Source organism: Artibeus jamaicensis, unplaced genomic scaffold (assembly GCF_021234435.1).
Source record: "Artibeus jamaicensis isolate MK-2021 breed Jamaican fruit bat unplaced genomic scaffold, CSHL_Jam_final contig_3126, whole genome shotgun sequence".
Classification (NCBI taxonomy): domain Eukaryota; kingdom Metazoa; phylum Chordata; class Mammalia; order Chiroptera; family Phyllostomidae; genus Artibeus; species Artibeus jamaicensis.
In genome coordinates this window covers 9196498-9214442 of record NW_026521723.1, presented here as the reverse complement: position 1 = coordinate 9214442, position 17945 = coordinate 9196498, and the positions used below count along the sequence as shown (strand labels likewise).

General features: G+C 39.7%; 1 protein-coding gene across 3 annotated transcripts in view; it reads right to left on the bottom strand.

The window, feature by feature from the left end:
* Positions 1-17945, bottom strand: part of CD96 (CD96 molecule) — a 93260-nt gene that overhangs the window by 58618 nt on the left and 16697 nt on the right. For all 3 annotated transcript variants that reach the window (XM_037144316.2, XM_037144317.2, XM_037144315.2), the window contains exons 3-5: positions 16278-16402; positions 4974-5181; positions 1715-1761 (exon numbers count right to left, since the gene is read on the bottom strand). In XM_037144316.2, coding sequence (XP_037000211.2) covers positions 1715-1761; positions 4974-5181; positions 16278-16402 — 380 coding nt within the window. The remainder of the gene's footprint in view (positions 1-1714; positions 1762-4973; positions 5182-16277; positions 16403-17945) is intronic.

Below are 17945 nucleotides of genomic sequence, written 5' to 3'. Positions count from 1 at the left end.
ATACCCTACCTATTTTGGAGGCTCATTAGGAGCATCTCAGGTTAAAAGCATGTAAAAAGGATCTAAGGAGGTTATAAGTTATTAAAAATACAAAAGGGATTATAAGAATACTAGCATGAGGAATCTATAATGTTCAGCAGGCTGTTAAAAGATCCAAAGACAAGCTGTGTCCTGTAGCTGGTTATGTGGATTTGGTGAGAGAGTGTTCACTAATTCCCCAGGAAAGAATGGCCTAAGGTTTTCCTTCCCAGCCCCAAGGCAAACATGGGTACAGAAGAGGAAATTTGATAACATGGAAGACAAAGTCCTTCCTTTTAAAACTGGAATTCTTGGGTTGAATTTTATGGTTACATATCTGATTGAGTACATATTACCCATAAACATTGACACCAAGAACCTACAAGAAATCCTTATAACAAAAACACCTACTAAATATTGTACCATTAGATTTTTTTTTTGTTTTATTTAAATTATTGAAATAAAGCCCACTGTCAAAATTGGAAATTATTTGTGGCAAAACAATTTAAAATCTTTTTCTATATGCTCAGAACTACAATGGCAATTATCTAAAAGATTAATATGTAAAATCAACAAAAGACACAAATACTTGGATAATGCATAAATATACTCACCTGACACCATTCCACAGAGTCTGAGCTATTTAAAGAGTTCATAAGTTATTAAAAATACAATGGGGATTTGTATTCCACTGTCAAATTAAATTAGTGATATTCAGCAGGACTGGAAATCATAAGTTATTTAACAGTCTTGGGACTAGAAATGAAACAGAATATGAGTATAATTTTCTCTCATCCCATGTAACAGAAAATGCTTGAGAGTTAATGTGGTTATTTCTCCTAGTTGAAGTTTTGAAAAGCTAGAATGAAATTATAGTGCTACAAAATAGCTAACACAAACAATAGTGATAGCAACAAAACAATAAAATGATGTTTATTGAGCAATTAATATACACCACACTATATACTAAGAACTTTTCACACATCGTTTTAAAAACCACAACAGTACTTGTGCAGATACTTGTTTTATCCCCTTCATATAAGTGGGAAAGCAACGACAAAGATATGAACTAATTTGCCCATGGTCGCAGCCAGCAAGGGGAAGAAGAGCTGGTAAGCGAGCTCAGATTCCAGTGATTAGAGGCTGGGAACTACCTACTATAAACTGAGGGCAGAGGGCCTACTTTACTTCCCCTTTTCTCTTGCCTGGTCTCCTACTGCCTAAGAAATAGCCCAGGTTCTGAAGGGTATATAAGGACAGGTTTCTTCCGGTTAACTTCAAAATAAAAACAATGGGAAAGCTGGTACAGGAAATAGCTCTGAACAAATTAAATGTCTGCTGAGCATAAAACTCATTCTTTCACCAGGATTCACACTGCTCTTTGCCCTACTTTTCCTTCACTATCTGCTTCAATCTTTATCAAAAATAGAAATTTAAGCTATTGAGACTATTTTTTTCCAGAAATATTAAGGACTTGGGATCACAGATCACATGCTCTGAGAGTCCAAAGTCAGACAGTAAGAATTCCCTTTAGGTTTCCAGAAGCAATTCAGCTTCCCTTCTTCCTCATTAGGAATTAATTGGTTGAGGGCCAAGGAGTAAGATCTTTTGAAAAAACATTCTGAGCAACAATGTGACCTCACACACCTTGGCATGTTATATACTGCAGATTTTCAAAGGCTTTAATGTGACTCACCTTTCCCATGGAGTTATTTCCCATAATCATGGAGATCTCTGGCTTAGCTTAAAGGCAAAGAAAACACAGTTAGTGACACAGAACTCCATGTTACCAGGCCACGTGTGTGCACATGTGTGCATGTGTATGCAAGATTCATGTTTGTCAGATGTTAAACACCTGTTGTGTTAGATTTTTAGGAAATGAAGGTGGGAAAATTGTCTTCACTGTCTCCAAGAAATTTATATTCTCATGAAAAATACAGACAAACTAGAAATTAGAACACACTGAGATAAGTACCATAATTGAGGACATGCGGGATTTGAAAAAATGCTTTTAAGGGAAGCTGCTAACCCAACCTTGGGGTACAAGAGGACGCTTTTGAAAGATGAAAAATCTGATACTTGAATGATGATTATCTGTGAGTCAGGTGAAATGGGGAAAGTGGAGGAGGGGAGGGGCAGGGGGTCGGGAGAGTATAGAAAGGAGTAGTCTACGTGTTCAAAGGCCTATAAATACAATGTAATTTATAGGCCTCTGAAAAGGACATGAAAAACACTTGATACTTCAGTTGTTTGGCACTAGAAAATATGAGGGACTCCTGTAGTGATTTTGTTGTCCTGCTAGTTTCTAGGTGCCTCAAAGCCAGGCTGTTTTACTCATCTCTTCCTCTCAAGCACTTAACAAAGCCCAGTACAAAGCAGACAATGAGCACATCATGTTGAACTTAAGTGGTTTTAAGTAAGTTCTGGAGTACAGCAGACAAAGCCACCTACGAAGCAGTGGAGGAAGTAGGAAGACCGTGCCGTAGGTGCTGTTACTGCCTCCAAACCCACTTGTCATTTACCTCTACTCGCTGAGGCCGCTTGCTGGGCACACCTGTGATTCTCCCCTAAGGATTTATTGGGGTTAGGAGAGAACACTGAGTCCACAAGTAGGGCAAACTAGAAGTCCCAGAGAGTTTATAGTGATAAAAGATGGGGAGTTGGTGAATAATACCCCAGCTTCCTGGTCTTCCTTTGGGATAACTCTGGTGCATGGTCTCCCAGAGTTCCCCAGGGACTGAGCTCCAAGCCCACAGCTTGATCACGTTCATTCTATTATCTTCCCTTCTGATAATCTTTTTCTTCCTCTTCTGATATTTCCCAGGATTACTTCTCAAATGAATAAATTCAACTCACATCCTTCCCTCATTGTTTTCTTTCAGGGGAACCCAAACCAAGATATAATCATAGAACATCAATGAAAGGAGGTGTATTTCTGACCTGCCATTAGCAACCAATACCAGTAGAAGGAAGAATGTGAAAGGAAGAAAAATCACTAAGTTATAGGGTTGATAGAGATTCTTTCTGAGGTTCAGGACAATCAGGTGCAGAGCCAAGGACTGGGGAAGAGCAAACTTGTAATGGTACGTGACTTCCCATGAAGAAAAGTAAAGTTAAGGGAGAATAATATGGGAGATGAAGGAAGCAACAGGGGAGCTGGGCAAGCTTCTGATCCCTAGTCTGCTGGGGAGTGAAGGCATGTATGTTAGAGAATGAAGGCATTGTTCAGGAAGAGGACATAAGCTGTATCTAGGGCACGTAGAATGGGTCTGTGGTACACTTGGGTATTTAAGGTTTTCATATTCTCATTCTTGGCTCATTCTACTTGAGGAATCACCAAGGGATGCAGAATGAGTTCTGAATAAGACATGTATTGTACTTCTGTGCCTGGGCCACTATAATATATGTTCAGATGGCACTCAATACATTCAAGGCTAGATGAGACTATCCTGACACAACCTAGCCAGCCCATTTGCTAAAGGAGAAAGCCCATGAAACAGGGGAAATCTAATTCAATCAACAAGCAGACAGGGTCTCATATTTTTAAACATCTACTGAAAGGAGTTCAAAGAAGAAACAGCAATATTAAAATAAATGAATAGACAGGTAGGTTGATAAGGGTGATATGTGAGAGTCAAAAGCATTTAAGACCAAGAAATACCGACACAATTTCACTGTTGACAAGGCAATTAGATCAAATTATGGTGCAAAAACCCTTAGTCAAATGGAATATGGTTTGCCTTACTTAGAACTGATATTTCTTTGCACAACCCAGATAGCTGCCTGCATTGATTTGCTAATAGTCAGGACAGATGAACCCGTTTCATGTTTGTGCTAAGACAGTCACGCCTTGGTGAGAGAGCTGAGGTAATAATCAATAAACAGTCTTTTCCAACTTTTCATAGGACATTGTTTGGGCTCCTAAGGAACCTGACCATTAGAGGCAATGGGTTATTTCCCAGCCTATCCACGGGGAGAGTTGGAGACCAAGGGAAGTGGGGGCAGGAGGAGGGCAGGAAGAAAAGGATGAGAGCCAGAGAGAGAAATATAGGAAAACCTATAAGCCAGAGGCTTCAAACTGTACTAATTTATTGCTGTAGCTACTCCATTGTTATGAGCTACAGGGCTGTCATTTCCTGTAAAATATTGAATTGTATGACATCTAATAATGATGCAATAGATTCTAAGGAAACAGTAAAAGCAAAGATTTTCCTAACTTGTTCTGCCATTCATGACTTATATTTTGTAAAGTTAATTTCCTTTTGTTTACAGCATTTCCAAAAACGATTAATTGCTCATCCACATACTGCTTTTCTCTTTGCTTCAACTGAAAAATGCTGTTTTAAAAAACACAGTTCTTTGTCACAGAGATGAAAAAAATATTCAAAGCTAGAGAATTCTGTTGACTCGTATTTCCTTGCGTCACTGAGCAAAATAGAATTTTCACATTTCCCCCCAAATCTGGACCCCACAGGCTCCTTGCTGGAGGAGCTGGACAGGCAGCCTCAGCGCGAGGGTGAGGGCGTGCAGAGCTTCTCTGGCACTGTGTTTATCATCTTCCTTTCTTTACACTGACCTTATCCTGTCCTGCTCTGGCAAGCAACTCGGACACTTAGACAATTAAGTAATTACACTTTGGCAGTTATAGTTAACGAGATTTCCAGTATTATTGGGAAACATTAAAATTGTAAATAAGGGGGTGGTCACCAGGAAACTTACCAACGTACAGCTTTCTGTGTGATTTCAGCCTATAAACTGAATCATCACTGTTTTACTTCTTACCCTCATCCCCACCCCCAACACGAAGGACAAGTATCAAGGTAAACAGACCTTCAGAATAGCTACCCTCTCATGGCTACTCCAGGTGAAACAGGTTGCTTCCTCTCCAGGGAAAAAGGTAGGCAGGCAACACTGACAGGAGGGTGGTAGGAAGTGCAGAGTACAAAAACTCTTACCAAAAACCTTGACCGTGGTAGAGCTCCTCAAGGTTTTGCCAGGCCTGATTGTAACTTGGCAAGAGAACTTCCGGTCGTTATCATGGATTTGGACTGGAGAGAGGTAGAGCCCGTAGTCTGCCCCTAGCTTGACTCTGTCTTTAAATGATATAGAATTGCTGATGAGCTGACCTTGGGTGATGAGCGTTTCCTGGGTTCCATTATCCTCCTGTCAGAAAAACAGTTACCAGTTATTGACACTCAACTGTGCCAGCACGGAGCCAGGTATTCCACAAGTATTAACTCATTTATATACTGTAAAAATAGAGATTATGAATAAAGAAATTAAGAGCTATTTAGTATGTTACTGGACAAAATATCATTATACTTGACTTTCAGTTAAAAACTACTGTCACCATCTCCTAATATAAATAAAAACTTGCTGCTCTTCTATTAGGAATTCCCCTTTGTAACCCTGTCTAAGCTGCATGTCTGAGGTGAGATTTGAAGGGCACACCACTGGGGGCTACTGGCAGATCATCATTCTCCTTTCAGGTTCACAAATTTTAGTGCTAAGATATGCTGAGAAGGCTTTATAAGCTTTGCTTTTAAAATTTTCAGCTGAACTGAATGATTATAGTTTTGCCCTCTCTTCCCAGCATTACTTTAGAAAAGGTCTCATTTTAAGGCCAAGACTAGGATGAGGTAAGGAGACTCCTAAGTCACATAATTTAAGGAGGCACTCACTCTCAGTGTTGTAAATGGAGGCTAAGCACCTGAGGGTGAGTGCCTCCTTAAATTTTGCACTGTAGTCACCTCCTTTCCTCCTTACTCAGTCATGGACCTGCTCCTTCTGCCCTTGTTTCTGTGTTGGAGCTACCTTCAAAGAAGATACATGAAGAGTAGGCTGTAAATATTAATCTGAACTTTGGAGATCAGAGTTCGTTTGGAGCATGTGGCTTCTCTATTCCATATCCTTTCTTGGGTCTGTGAAGAAAAGCTCTCGTTATTCTTGCCCTACTCAGAATTCCCACAGACAAGGTCCTGGGGGCATCACAGTGTTGGTCAATGTCAGTACTTGTGCTAAGGGCCCAGTGAGGAGAGGACTCTTGAGGGGCACAAGGGTCAAGGAAGGGTTATGTCCTTATACCATTTAGTATAACTCCATATTCTCAATTGAGTTGCTTCAAAAACATTCAGATGCATAAGCTTCTCCTCTGGAGACTTGAACTCAGTTGTTCTGAGGAGGGACCTAGGTTGGGGCATTGTTTTTGAAGGTGTTCAGAGGAAACAGAGCTGAGAATCACTGGTCTGCCTCTAAACAACAGGTGAAACTCGTGCATAGGGCTCAGGGGAAATGGAGGGAACTGAAGTGGAGAAGAGTGAACAGGAATGCATCTGATGGGGAAGAAGCCATGAAATCATGAAAACGAAGATCTGATTTGGATTCTTCTACCCTGAATCCAAGTCAGGCAGAAGAAGTGGAAGCCAGGTGAGAGAATTCAAGTATGGACTGGGAGCAGAAACAGTAGAGATATGAACATAGACTTCTTAAATAGTTCATATAAATATTTCCAGAGTATACTTAGAAAATCTTATGTAAGACTCAATTCTTTAAGTGAGTATGGCTAAGATTGGTATCAGCTTTACAAACAGCGAATTACACACCTTTATAGCCACATAAAGAAGGACCTACAAGTCTATTCTGCTGCCTTCTTAATGAAGAACGGTATAGAAAATTAAAGGGAGAGAACTTATTTTCTGGAGACAAGGGCTGCAAAATTAGCTTTAAGTACTGGGTGGCATTTTACTCAGCATTTGCAGATCTGGAAAATGCCTTTTCCTTTAGTGTATAGCTGGGTGTAACTAGACGGGGTGATTTAATTGGTGGAGGAAAGATACACTAAAAACAAAACAAACAAAATCCCAATTTATTCAAAGGTTTTTGTTTAATTGTGGGTTTTTTGGGGGGGAGGGGGCACAGTTGACTCTTATAGAGGGAAGGGTTTTTTTCTTTGCTGGGAAAGAGGGGATTCAGTTGCCAAGTATGCCTTGTGACCTACCAGATCCAGAAATCCTGAAAGAATCTCAAATCTCAGTTGTAAAGGGGCCAAAGAAAGACTGCACATGAGTGGCTCCCTTCACACAGCAAATGGGAGGAGAGGTGGAAAAGACTAAAGCAGGTGAACATTTAAATGTCTGGAGCTGGGAGAGGGAGAAATATTAACACCCATATCATGCTGCCACCACTACTAAAATTTTATATTCTTAGTCATAGCTTAAATTTATTTAGCACCTACTGGGTAAGACACTGGGTAAAGTCTTATCTTTTTCTTTTTTCCTGCCTGGAAGATCTCTCTCTCTCTTTTAAAGTATATCTTATTGATTATGCTATTACAGTTGTCCTGTTTTTCCCTCCTCTTTATCCCCCTCCACTTTGCACCTTCCCTCCCTGCCTCAGTTCATGTCCATGGGTCATACATGTAAGTTCTTTGGCTTCTCCATTTCCTGTACTATTCTCACCCACCCACCATCTATTTTGTGCCTACCAGGGTTTTTTTGTTTTGTTTAAAAATTTTATTTCTTTATCTTTAGAGGGGAGGGGAAGGAGAGAGGAAGAGAAATATCAATGTATGGTTGCCTCTCATGCATTCCCTGCTGGGAACTGGCCTGTAACCCAGGCATGTGCCCTGACTGGGAACTGAACCACAGTTGTCTGGTTTGCAGGCCCAAGCTCAATCCATTGAGCTACACCAGCCAGGGATACCTACCAGTTCTTATTGACTCTTTACAGCAATCTGGAGTAAGCTGAGGTTAAGTAACTTACTCAAAGGTCACACAAAGTAAGAACAAAGTAAGAAGGTACTTGAGTCACAGCACCAAAAAGCAGGGATGCCCAGGACCAGGGGCAAATAAGCCTCAGACACAGAACATGCTAATGGAAACCAAATCATCACGCTTACACACAATAAAAACCTTTAGGGAATATCAGAAATGAAAAAATTAAAAGAAATTCTTAGAGGCCAGAGGCCTTTATGTAAATTATATACTCCAGAGGTGTGGGCAATTTGCTGATTGAAAGGGCCGTTGGCAGTCATACCCACTATGACTCTAGGGGTCATAAAATATAGTTCAACTGCTACCTGCTAATAACAGTCTTAGGGTTCACAGGAAACAGACTGGTAAGGGAATCTTATTTTGTAGAGTCTTTATTCTTGCCTGTTTTTTTCTTCTTGTTCTTTAAAGAAACAATTTTGGCAACTTTTAAAAGTATAAGTAAACATATCTAAAACTTCATGGGACTCTCAATTTGATGGACCCTTATGATTTAGTGGAAAATGTGGATTGAACCAACTAACCTCTACTAGCCCTGACATGCAGTACACCAATTACGTAATACAGACTGACTGCCCTCCAGCCTCTCTGATGGTCAGTGATGGTCAGCTGAGGGTCAGCTTCCTCATGACTATTCCTTATCTGCCTGACTAAACTAAGGAGTTATGGAGAGTCATAAAACTAGCCCTTTGAATTTAGAGATTAGTTTTTAATACCTACTCCGTGTGGGACTGTGCAAAGCTATGTAGTTGTGTTACCCTATTTACAGCTCATCACAATACTACGAGGTCAGCACTAAAATGAGCCCCTTTAATAGGTGAGGTAATCAAAGCTCACATTTGGCAACATATCCAAGATGCGAATTCCAAGACAAAAGGAAAAACACATGCCCCTGTGTGCACTTATGAAACTACCCTCCCATATTTTGACTAAGTGGAAAAAGTTGACAAAAATTCTACAATTAGGTTTTTAAAAAATTGCTACATAAAGCCGTGCATTGCTCAATCTCTTCTCCTCTGTCAACTCTTACACATGCACCTGCTGGGGACACAATGCCCTGAAGGCTCAGGAAGCACAGACTGGTTGGAAAACACTACTCCCCGAACAGCATAGCTGGGTCTCAGAACAAACAAACAATAGCCTGCCTTTATTTAAAATGTTGATATTTTGTTTGTCATGGATTTTCCCAAAATGTTGATTTTCAAAATATTCTATTAATCATTATATTGTGATTACTGATGTTTTGAGCACTCCCTTAAATTGTGCACCCAAGGTGAGGGCCCTATGTACCCTAATCCTAGCTCTCGGGTCACACAGCTAGTAAATGGTAAAGCAAGGGCTCGAAAACAGCAATTTTTCTCCCAAAGTCATGCTGTTTATAATTTTGCTATACACAGCCTTGCGAGCATAGTAAAATAAACAGTCCTTGCCTTTTCTGCTTAGGGTCTATTTAAGAGGAACTCATTCACAGGAAAAGCAAATACAAAATCATACTACAGAAGAGAAACACCTAATTAAGTTGCGTACAGGAGTTGGATAAGATGATTTGCATGATGAGGACTGGCTGGGTCATTTTGAAACATGAGATACTGCTTCCCTATGTCCCTAAAAGACCCTACAAACATGAAAATGGTTTGTGGATGCTTTCCTATTTTTGTACTAGAATCAGAACTTTCAATTCAGAAAAGAGATCAGAGTACAATTTGATTTAGTGATATTATTTTGTCTCTGGGATGGCACACGCTTTGTGTCAGAGCTGGCAGTGTGGACCACAGCACACTGGGGTGTTGAGTATATAGAGCTCATCGATAAATTCTGTTAATGGAATTCTATGCAGCAGAAAGAAAGAAGGAGCTCCTACCCTTTGCAACAGCACGGATGGAACTGGAAAGCAGTATGCTGAGTGAAATAAGCCAGGTGGTAAAAGAAAAATATCATATAATCTCCCCTTTAACAGGAACCTAGACAACAAAACAAACAAGCAAACAAAATATAACCAAAGACCCTGAAATAGAGAACAGGCTGACAGGGACCAGAGGTGAGAGAGAAGGGAATTTCAGGAGAAAAGGGGAAGGATTTATAGGAGCAAGTATAAAGGACACATGGACAAAAACTAAGGGGGGTAGAAATGGGAGGGAGGTGGGGAGCACTGGGGAGGTGGGCTGGGATGGGAGTAACAGACAGAAAACTGTACTTGAATAATAATTAAATAAAAAAAAGAGAGAAAAAGAATAAAAGAGCAAAGCTGCTTTTTCTCCTTCTGGCTGTGGACAATTTCACAATGACTATTATACCTTCTGGAAGGAAGCTGAATAAACTAACAAGCAATGTAAAAAAAATTCTGTTAACAGTATTGATTGCTGCATGTTTCTCTCCAAATTGCTTCCTATCTTCACATTCCTCCATTTATTTTCCATGCAGTCCGTGCTATCAAAGCAGCTTCTTGCGAAGCTCCCCACATCCACTTTGCAGAGCACCAGAACAATATTTTTCTAATGATCACAGTTGGTTGTCAACACTTTGTAGGTTGGATAGCACTTTAATTTGAGCTACGGTGGGACAATTAGAGTCAGCTGTCATCAGGTGGAAGGCCACAGTTTGTTTCCTGAATAGTGAGGCTTCCCATAGGCACGGGGAACCAGCATTGTTTATTAGCATCATGTGACTCTTTGCTTAAATATAAAACATCAAAAATATTTTAAAACAATATATTGAAAACATACATTTATAAGTAAAATTTTTTTAAATATGAGTATTTAGGTTTTAGTTATATGCCTTTATCACTAATATTCAACTGCTTTCTGAAATGTTCCTCTCCTTCTTGCCATGATTTTACAAAAAAAATCATGGGTTTCTCTTTAAACACCAACTTTGAGAACAAACATTTCCTCCACACCCCCCCCCACCAACTACCAACTTGTACTCACTGGTCCCAGGATCTTAGTATATGTCTATCATTTACTGGCCAACTGATTTTTAATTATTCAGCTTAAACATAATTTTTGAAAGAAGTTATCTCAGGTCCATCTAGTAATAAACTATTTTCTCTGTTTTTTTTTAAATAAATTTTAATCAAAATTGTATTTCATGGCAGGAAACGTGTATTATCATTTGTATCCCTGCAGGACCTAGCAGTCAAACAGATTCACATGTTTACATGTGAATTGGGATGATAATTTAGAATGAAAACAGAATCCTAGGGGCCACGTAGAAGCTCTCAGAAGAAGCCTGCAGATTCCCCTGATGACTGTATGTTTGTGGCCCCGACATAAAATGGGAAACATTTCACTTGTCCTTTATCTACCATCTGTATCCTATCTAAGCAGACGTGTATCCTGTGGTCTCTTATCCATCGCCCCACCATTCACACAGACCCTCAGTGTCCACTGCGAGGTTAACTCTGTGTGTTCACTTAGTTCCTCTCATTCTAGGCCTGTGTTATATACGTTATTTGCACCTGACACTTGCCTGCTTCAGAGTAGTCACAGTTCTGGAAAGCAACTTCCCTGGTTCAAAGATCCACTCTATGAACTCATTTAATCCAGCCTTAGTATGGGGTCAGATACACCCACAAAATAGTAATTCTCTAATGATAACTGAGAATCCCAATAATAACTTTCTTCATGAGGGTCATAACTGACTTGATTAGGTTCTATAAAATTCCACATCTGGGAAGACATGACTTTTATTTTCCAGTGACCGAGATTAAAATAATTTTAGTTTATAAAATAGTCTCCAGGATTTAATGCAGACTTGAAGTGGGAGTGTGTGCAGCTTCCTGGAATTACTGAGTTCAGTATCGCAGGTTTCTGCCCTCCCGAGCTCATCTTTGCGTCTCTACATTTTAATCTTTCTCTAACAGCCTCATTATATGATGTTTGGGAGACCAACTGGCTTATCATTATGATTGCTATAGCTAGTTTAACACGAGATTAAAGAACTAAAATATAGTTGGAGAGGATATTTATGTCCTCTGCGGGTGTGTAAGTCATGACATAAAAAAGCTGCAGTTTATTTCTTAATATGAGGAAATTAGATAATTTCATATCAGACTCGCTGAATCAGGCAGCTGTCGACAGCGAGGAGCACAGATGTAAATCAGAGGAGCAAACAGATTTGGGCATTTAAAAATGGAATGCACAGTAGGAATTTAATCAGCACATTTGCCAATATAATATTCCCTTTGAAGAGAGGTTTCTTTCAGAAAGATACCTCCAGTTGTCTGTATGGAGATGCATTAGTTAAAGTGACAGCATGGCTTGAGGTTCCAGCAGAAGTTTAGAATTCAACCTCTCTGTGTGTGACCTTAGGGCACACTCTCCGCCCCTCATTTATCTTAACTGTCCTTGCAGGATCCAAAGATGATGTCTATTTAGACTTCTTAGTTTCTTTAAAGAAAAGTACCAGATAAGGATGTCTTTTCAGTTATCTAGTCACTGATACTTAATGAGCTGCTAATCACTAACTGATGAAATGCCCAACATCAATTTGGTGACCATCAATTTAATATGAGGACAAGAATAGAGCTGCGGGGGCGGGAGACAAAGAGAAAGCGATCCATTCAATTATGCATTGAGTGTCTGGGTTCTAGCCCTGTACCAACTGCCAGGAATTTTTGAAGTGAGTGACAGTTTTTTTTGTTTGTTTGTTTTGTTCTGGAGATGCTCAGAGGCACACAACTGATAGCTTTACATTTACTTGGAAAAACAGATTACATACCCTAAAGATAAGGTAAGGCACTACAGGTCAACCCACTAGCCACCAAAGAATCTCTACAGTGCACATTTATTAAACTTCATTATTATTAAACTTTATTATTCTTATTGATAGTAATTTATGATAATTAGGGTGGAGACTCTTTGCCAGCTGGTGGAAAATATTAAAAATGTAATCAAGGTATAGAAAGTGCATTTCCATTACTGTCCTGTTCGGTGTGGTTTCCGCCCTTCTGAGGTCCTTTCAGCTTTACAGTCTTTTCCTAAGAACCACATGGTATCCGTTTGTCAAGAACAACGGACTTGTACTAACCACAGGCATAATGCCCAGGAAGTCTAATATTTCAGAAAACAAACCCCATGGAAGAAAAGTGTTTTCTGACAGATGACAAAGAGACATTGTAAAATTTGGCACAGTTTGAGAAAGTTACTTTAGTATATGTTTTCTTTTCCTCTTACTGACGACCCAAAAAATACCTAGAGAGTGAAAAACGATCTGCAGGTTGTGTTCTAAAGCCTATTTGCAGGTCAGTTTTATTGGATTTGCCACATTACCACAGAAATCTTTTTCTATGAAGGATCTAGTTTCCAAGACAGTGCATAAAATCTAGATAACTTGTGATAGAAATGAAAAATTCCACAAATACAGTCTTTTGGAAACTCTATCAGTTGCTACATTCATGAAAGCCTATGAGTTCTGTGAGGATTTTTATATTTTGTGTTTTTATTGTGATGACAATCTAAAAAATACAGTCACATTCTGGAATATCTAAATGAACACTCATGTAATTCTCTAAATTATTTCTAATTATTTTTTCTTATAATTGATTTTTAAATATAGTTTATTGATTATGCTATTACAGTTGTCCCATTTTTCTCCCTTCACTCCCCTCCACCCTGCACACCCTCTTCCTACCCACGTTCCCTCCCTTTAGTTTATGTCCATGTCATAATTATAAGTTCTTTAGCTTCTACATTTCCATACTGTTCTTACCCTCCCCCTGTCTATCTTTCTACCTACCATCTATGCTACTTATTCTCTGTGCCTTTTCTCCCTCTCTCCTCCTCCCACTCCCCTGTTGCTAACCCTCCATGTGGTCTCCATTTCTGTTGCTCCACCCTGGTGAACACCTAAGGCTCCACCCCTCACTGTGTAACAGACGTGCTGAGACGACAAAAAAAAAAAAATGGCCCAAACAAAAGAACAAATCAAAGCTCCAGAAATAATACAACTAAGTGACAAAGGGATAGCCAACCTATCAGATGCACAGTTCAAAGCACTGGTGATCAGGATGCTCACAGAATTGGTTGAATTTGGTAGCAAATTAGATGAACAAATGAAGTCTATGCTAAGTGAAATAAAATAAAAGAAAATATACAAGGAACCAATAGTGATGGAAAGAAAAATGAGACTAAAATCAATGGAGTGGACCAGAAGGAAGAAAGAAACAACCAAACAGAAAAGAAGAAAGAAACAAGAATTCAAAAAAAATGGGGAGAGGCTTAGGAAACTCTAGAACATTTTTAAACATCCCAACATCTGAATTATAGTGGTACCAGAAAGAGAAGAGGAAGAGCAACAAGTGGAAAACTTATTTGAACAAATAATAAAGGAGAACTTCCTCAATCTGGCAAAGGAAATAAACTTCCAGGAAGTCCAGGAAGCTTAGAGAGTCCCGGTTGTAGACCGCTCTGCCTGGTTCTAGAAATTATATCTTGATCCCTTGTGGCTAAGGGTGAGGGATGACCTTTGGAATATAAGTCTCAGGAGACAAAGCTTGCCTCTGGTAGCAAATGCTGCCTCAGTTTCCTTTCACTGCCCCCAAAGCTTGGTCAGAAGTCAATGACGGGTATGACCCCTCATAGTGGGGGGCAATCTAAGCCAGACTAGATCACTTGGGAGGTCTTCATGGAAGGACTCGGGGGGCTGCAACAAAGAACGATGGACTTGCCCCCCAGCTTTGTCAAAGCCCGAGTTCCCATATTTTCTGGGAGAAGTGCTTCCTGGCTCTAATCCTCTTAAGCCTGAATACCTGATGGGGAGAGGTGCAGCTCCTGCCTTGCTAGAGCGTGTCCTGGGGAACAATCTGGCATCACAAAGACTTGCTGATAAACCTGTGAAATCTGCTCTGCTAAGAGTGCTTTCATTCATATGTTAAGGGTTCGAGCAGGAAACCCTAAAAGTCTGTTCCTGACAGACTCACTCATACTAAGCCCTCAGATTTCTTTGCAGTGTTATCTACTGTTTGATCCTTGCCACCCTGTATTCCTGTGTATTACAACCAAATAAAAGACCCTGGAGGAGGGGGCTCGAGGCCTTTTTCTCCTCGGAGAAACTGGCCACTGCTCACTTCTCCTCTCCAAGCAGATCACATCATGTCTCGTTCATATTTACTCTCCATCATGGCACACGGGGGACTTGTGGGGAAAGTCGCCCCCCTAAGTCCCAAAGAGGTATTTATAATTATCTTTATAATACTTTTGTCTTGTGTTATTGTAACCATAGGGAAATCTTATTTGCTTCAGTTTGCCCTTTATTTTGATTTTTTCCCATCGTTTCAAACTGACCTCATCCAGTGTCCTGACTCACCTGCCTCCCTCTCCCTTGCTCAAGCATTAAGCCTTCAGGACAAGGAGGTTCTGGTTGGCATCCTGTAGTCGTAGGAACAAAGTCCTGGGTCTACTGACTACAGAGACGGAGTTTTCAATCAAACTAAACAAAATATCTCGACCTCAGTCGTGTTTTAGCTCCAGACCCAGGAAAGCAGAACGATCCCACAGGACGAGTCCTTTTAGAGTTAGACAGAGCAACTCCATGGCTGACATCAGGACCCGACGCAATGATCAGCGACCCTCTACCCTAGCACCAACCTAGCAGACAGACCACAGCCCTAACTGCTTTAGTCACAGTGATTAGTGACTTTTCCCCTCTATAATTCATCCCCTGGAAGCCATCGGGGAGCCTGGTCTTTGAGCATGAGCTACCTGTGACTCCAGGCATGCTCCATCTTACTAAATCCTTATTTTCATGGCTGCAAACTCCTGTTCATGTTATTGGGCTTTAACATGCACAGGCGAAGGGACCCCTTTAGTGCAGTAACATTATCATCTAATGTAACCTTATTAGAAGTCTAATGTGTATATTGGCTAATAGCTGGCTGCCATTTGATTGGCTTGCCTTGGAAAATTTCGTATAACAAATCCGGATATCTGGATTTTTTTTGAAGTCAGAAAACACGGTTTTTATGGGTCTGCTGGTCCCTGTGGCAGTACTAGAGCTGAGCAGGGGCTATTTGTCACACAGACCCTCTGTCAGATACAGTTTCCAGCTGTATTTGATAAGCATTAGCATTTGTGTTTCCCAATCCAAAGCAATGACATGTACTTCCCAGGATGTGATGGCAGTATTCTGAGAAAAGAGGATCGACCCCTTGGCATATGCTGCTTGTAAAACAAACATCTGTGAGTAGGGGCTTCTACTGGACGTGGCTCCTCTGCCGGGCAGCATCATACTCTTTTCTGTAATCAGAGCTTGGTACATAGCTTGAAATAGAAATAGAAACTAACCCTTAGAAACTAATTTTAAATCAGTGCATGCATAGACCTAGAGGCTTGCTGAGTGCTCCCCTCCCCCACCACAGCCATTCCCCAACCTAACACATAATACCCGTCTCTCATCCAGTATGTTTCCTTCCCTATTATTAATTTTATTCATTTTTACTTCATTAATATTTAAAGATCATTGCAGTTATCTACTGAAAAGGGCAACGCTTACCACCAACCATGCAAAGGTAAATTCAGAGGAAATTTCTGAGGTGATATTTTGAAAGCATGGTATTTCCAGAGTCTGATTCAGCTCTACTTCTTTTGTATTGTTTCTTCTCCATTCATCCTGTGTAACTGTAACAAAACGCAAGGTGAAAAAGACATGGATCTGGGACTGGTTTATGAAGCACTTTTTATCAAAGGAATGAGAACCATTTTAGTAAAAGATTTATCTATCCTCAGGGTATACCTATGGAGTAACAAGGCAAAATCCCATTATAGTCCTTACCATATACATGGCAAAACACACTGAAAAGTTATCGATAATCTGTCCTAAAAGAATCCAGCTCACAATTTGACATGTTTTTCTGCTTTACCTGCAAATTCATGCTTTAGTCTTCAGATCACATTTACTTAATCAGACAGAGTATAAAACATTGAAACTTAGCCTCTCTCTTTTTAAATGTTAATAGACACATTTCTAAGTCTGAACCTAAAACAGCAAAATGAGTGGAAAGTACAGAGAGTTCCCATGTGACCCTTGGCCCCTTGCCTGCACGACCTCCCCCACTGTTAACATTCCTCACAACAGCCCACGTTTGTTACAATCAGTGAACATACCCTGGCATGTCATCGTCACCCAAAGTGTGCAGTTTATTTACATTAGGGTTCATCCTTGGTGTTGTAGAGTCTGTGGTTTTAGACATATGTATAATGACGTGTTCACTGTTTTGTTATCATACAGAATAACTTCACTGCTTTCAAAATTTTCTATGCTTCATATATTCATCCTCCCTCCCACTAAACTACTATCAACTCCTCATCTTTTCCCTGTATTCACAGTTATAATTATAAAGCTTATGAACATTTCTTCAAAGAAGGAACGATACAGAAAAAAATATAAGGAAAGTCTGAGGAAGCATCATTAATAATTAGGTAGTTATATTTTTAAAGTGATGTGGGATAGATAGCTGTCTATAGTGTTTTGAGGGGGGAAATTTTTATATACATATATACCCATTTTTGATTAAACTCTAATGGCATCAAAGAATAAATTATAATGAAAACAACTTTATAATCCTAAAATCCTGAAAATCTTTTCATATTTATATAAATCTTGTTTGTATACGTGTTTCTCATACTTTGCGGTCCTATGAACCAACAAATACTACCTTTCATTTTTATTAAAAATGTTTTGCATGATTCTTAAACTATTTGTGGTTGGGATTTTTAGAGGCTTATGTCATTCTGTCATAGAAAACCGTCATTATTTGTTTAGTCACTTTCAACTATTGAGTAATCATGCTCTTTCATTTGGGGCTTTTGCTTTACTTAGACTATTACAATCTATTAATATGTAGCAAAGATCATTCTTATGCTAATAACTTTCTTCTGACCATTCAGCTACTTCAGAAAAATTCTCAGAAGCACAATTAATGAATCATGGGGTATGAACATTCTCATTATTAACAGTATACCAGTATGTCTCAGTTTGAGAATGTTATGTCTAGCCTTTAGAACTTCATTATATTTTAATCTCTCATAAATTCCAGCTATTCTTTTTACTCTGTCCTCTTTCTATCCTTGATTAAAACCAGACTGTCTCATTAGGGAACATCACCCCTGCCTCGTTCTCAAACAGTGCTTGTTTATTTCCTTGTACCCTTGTTTCCTCAAG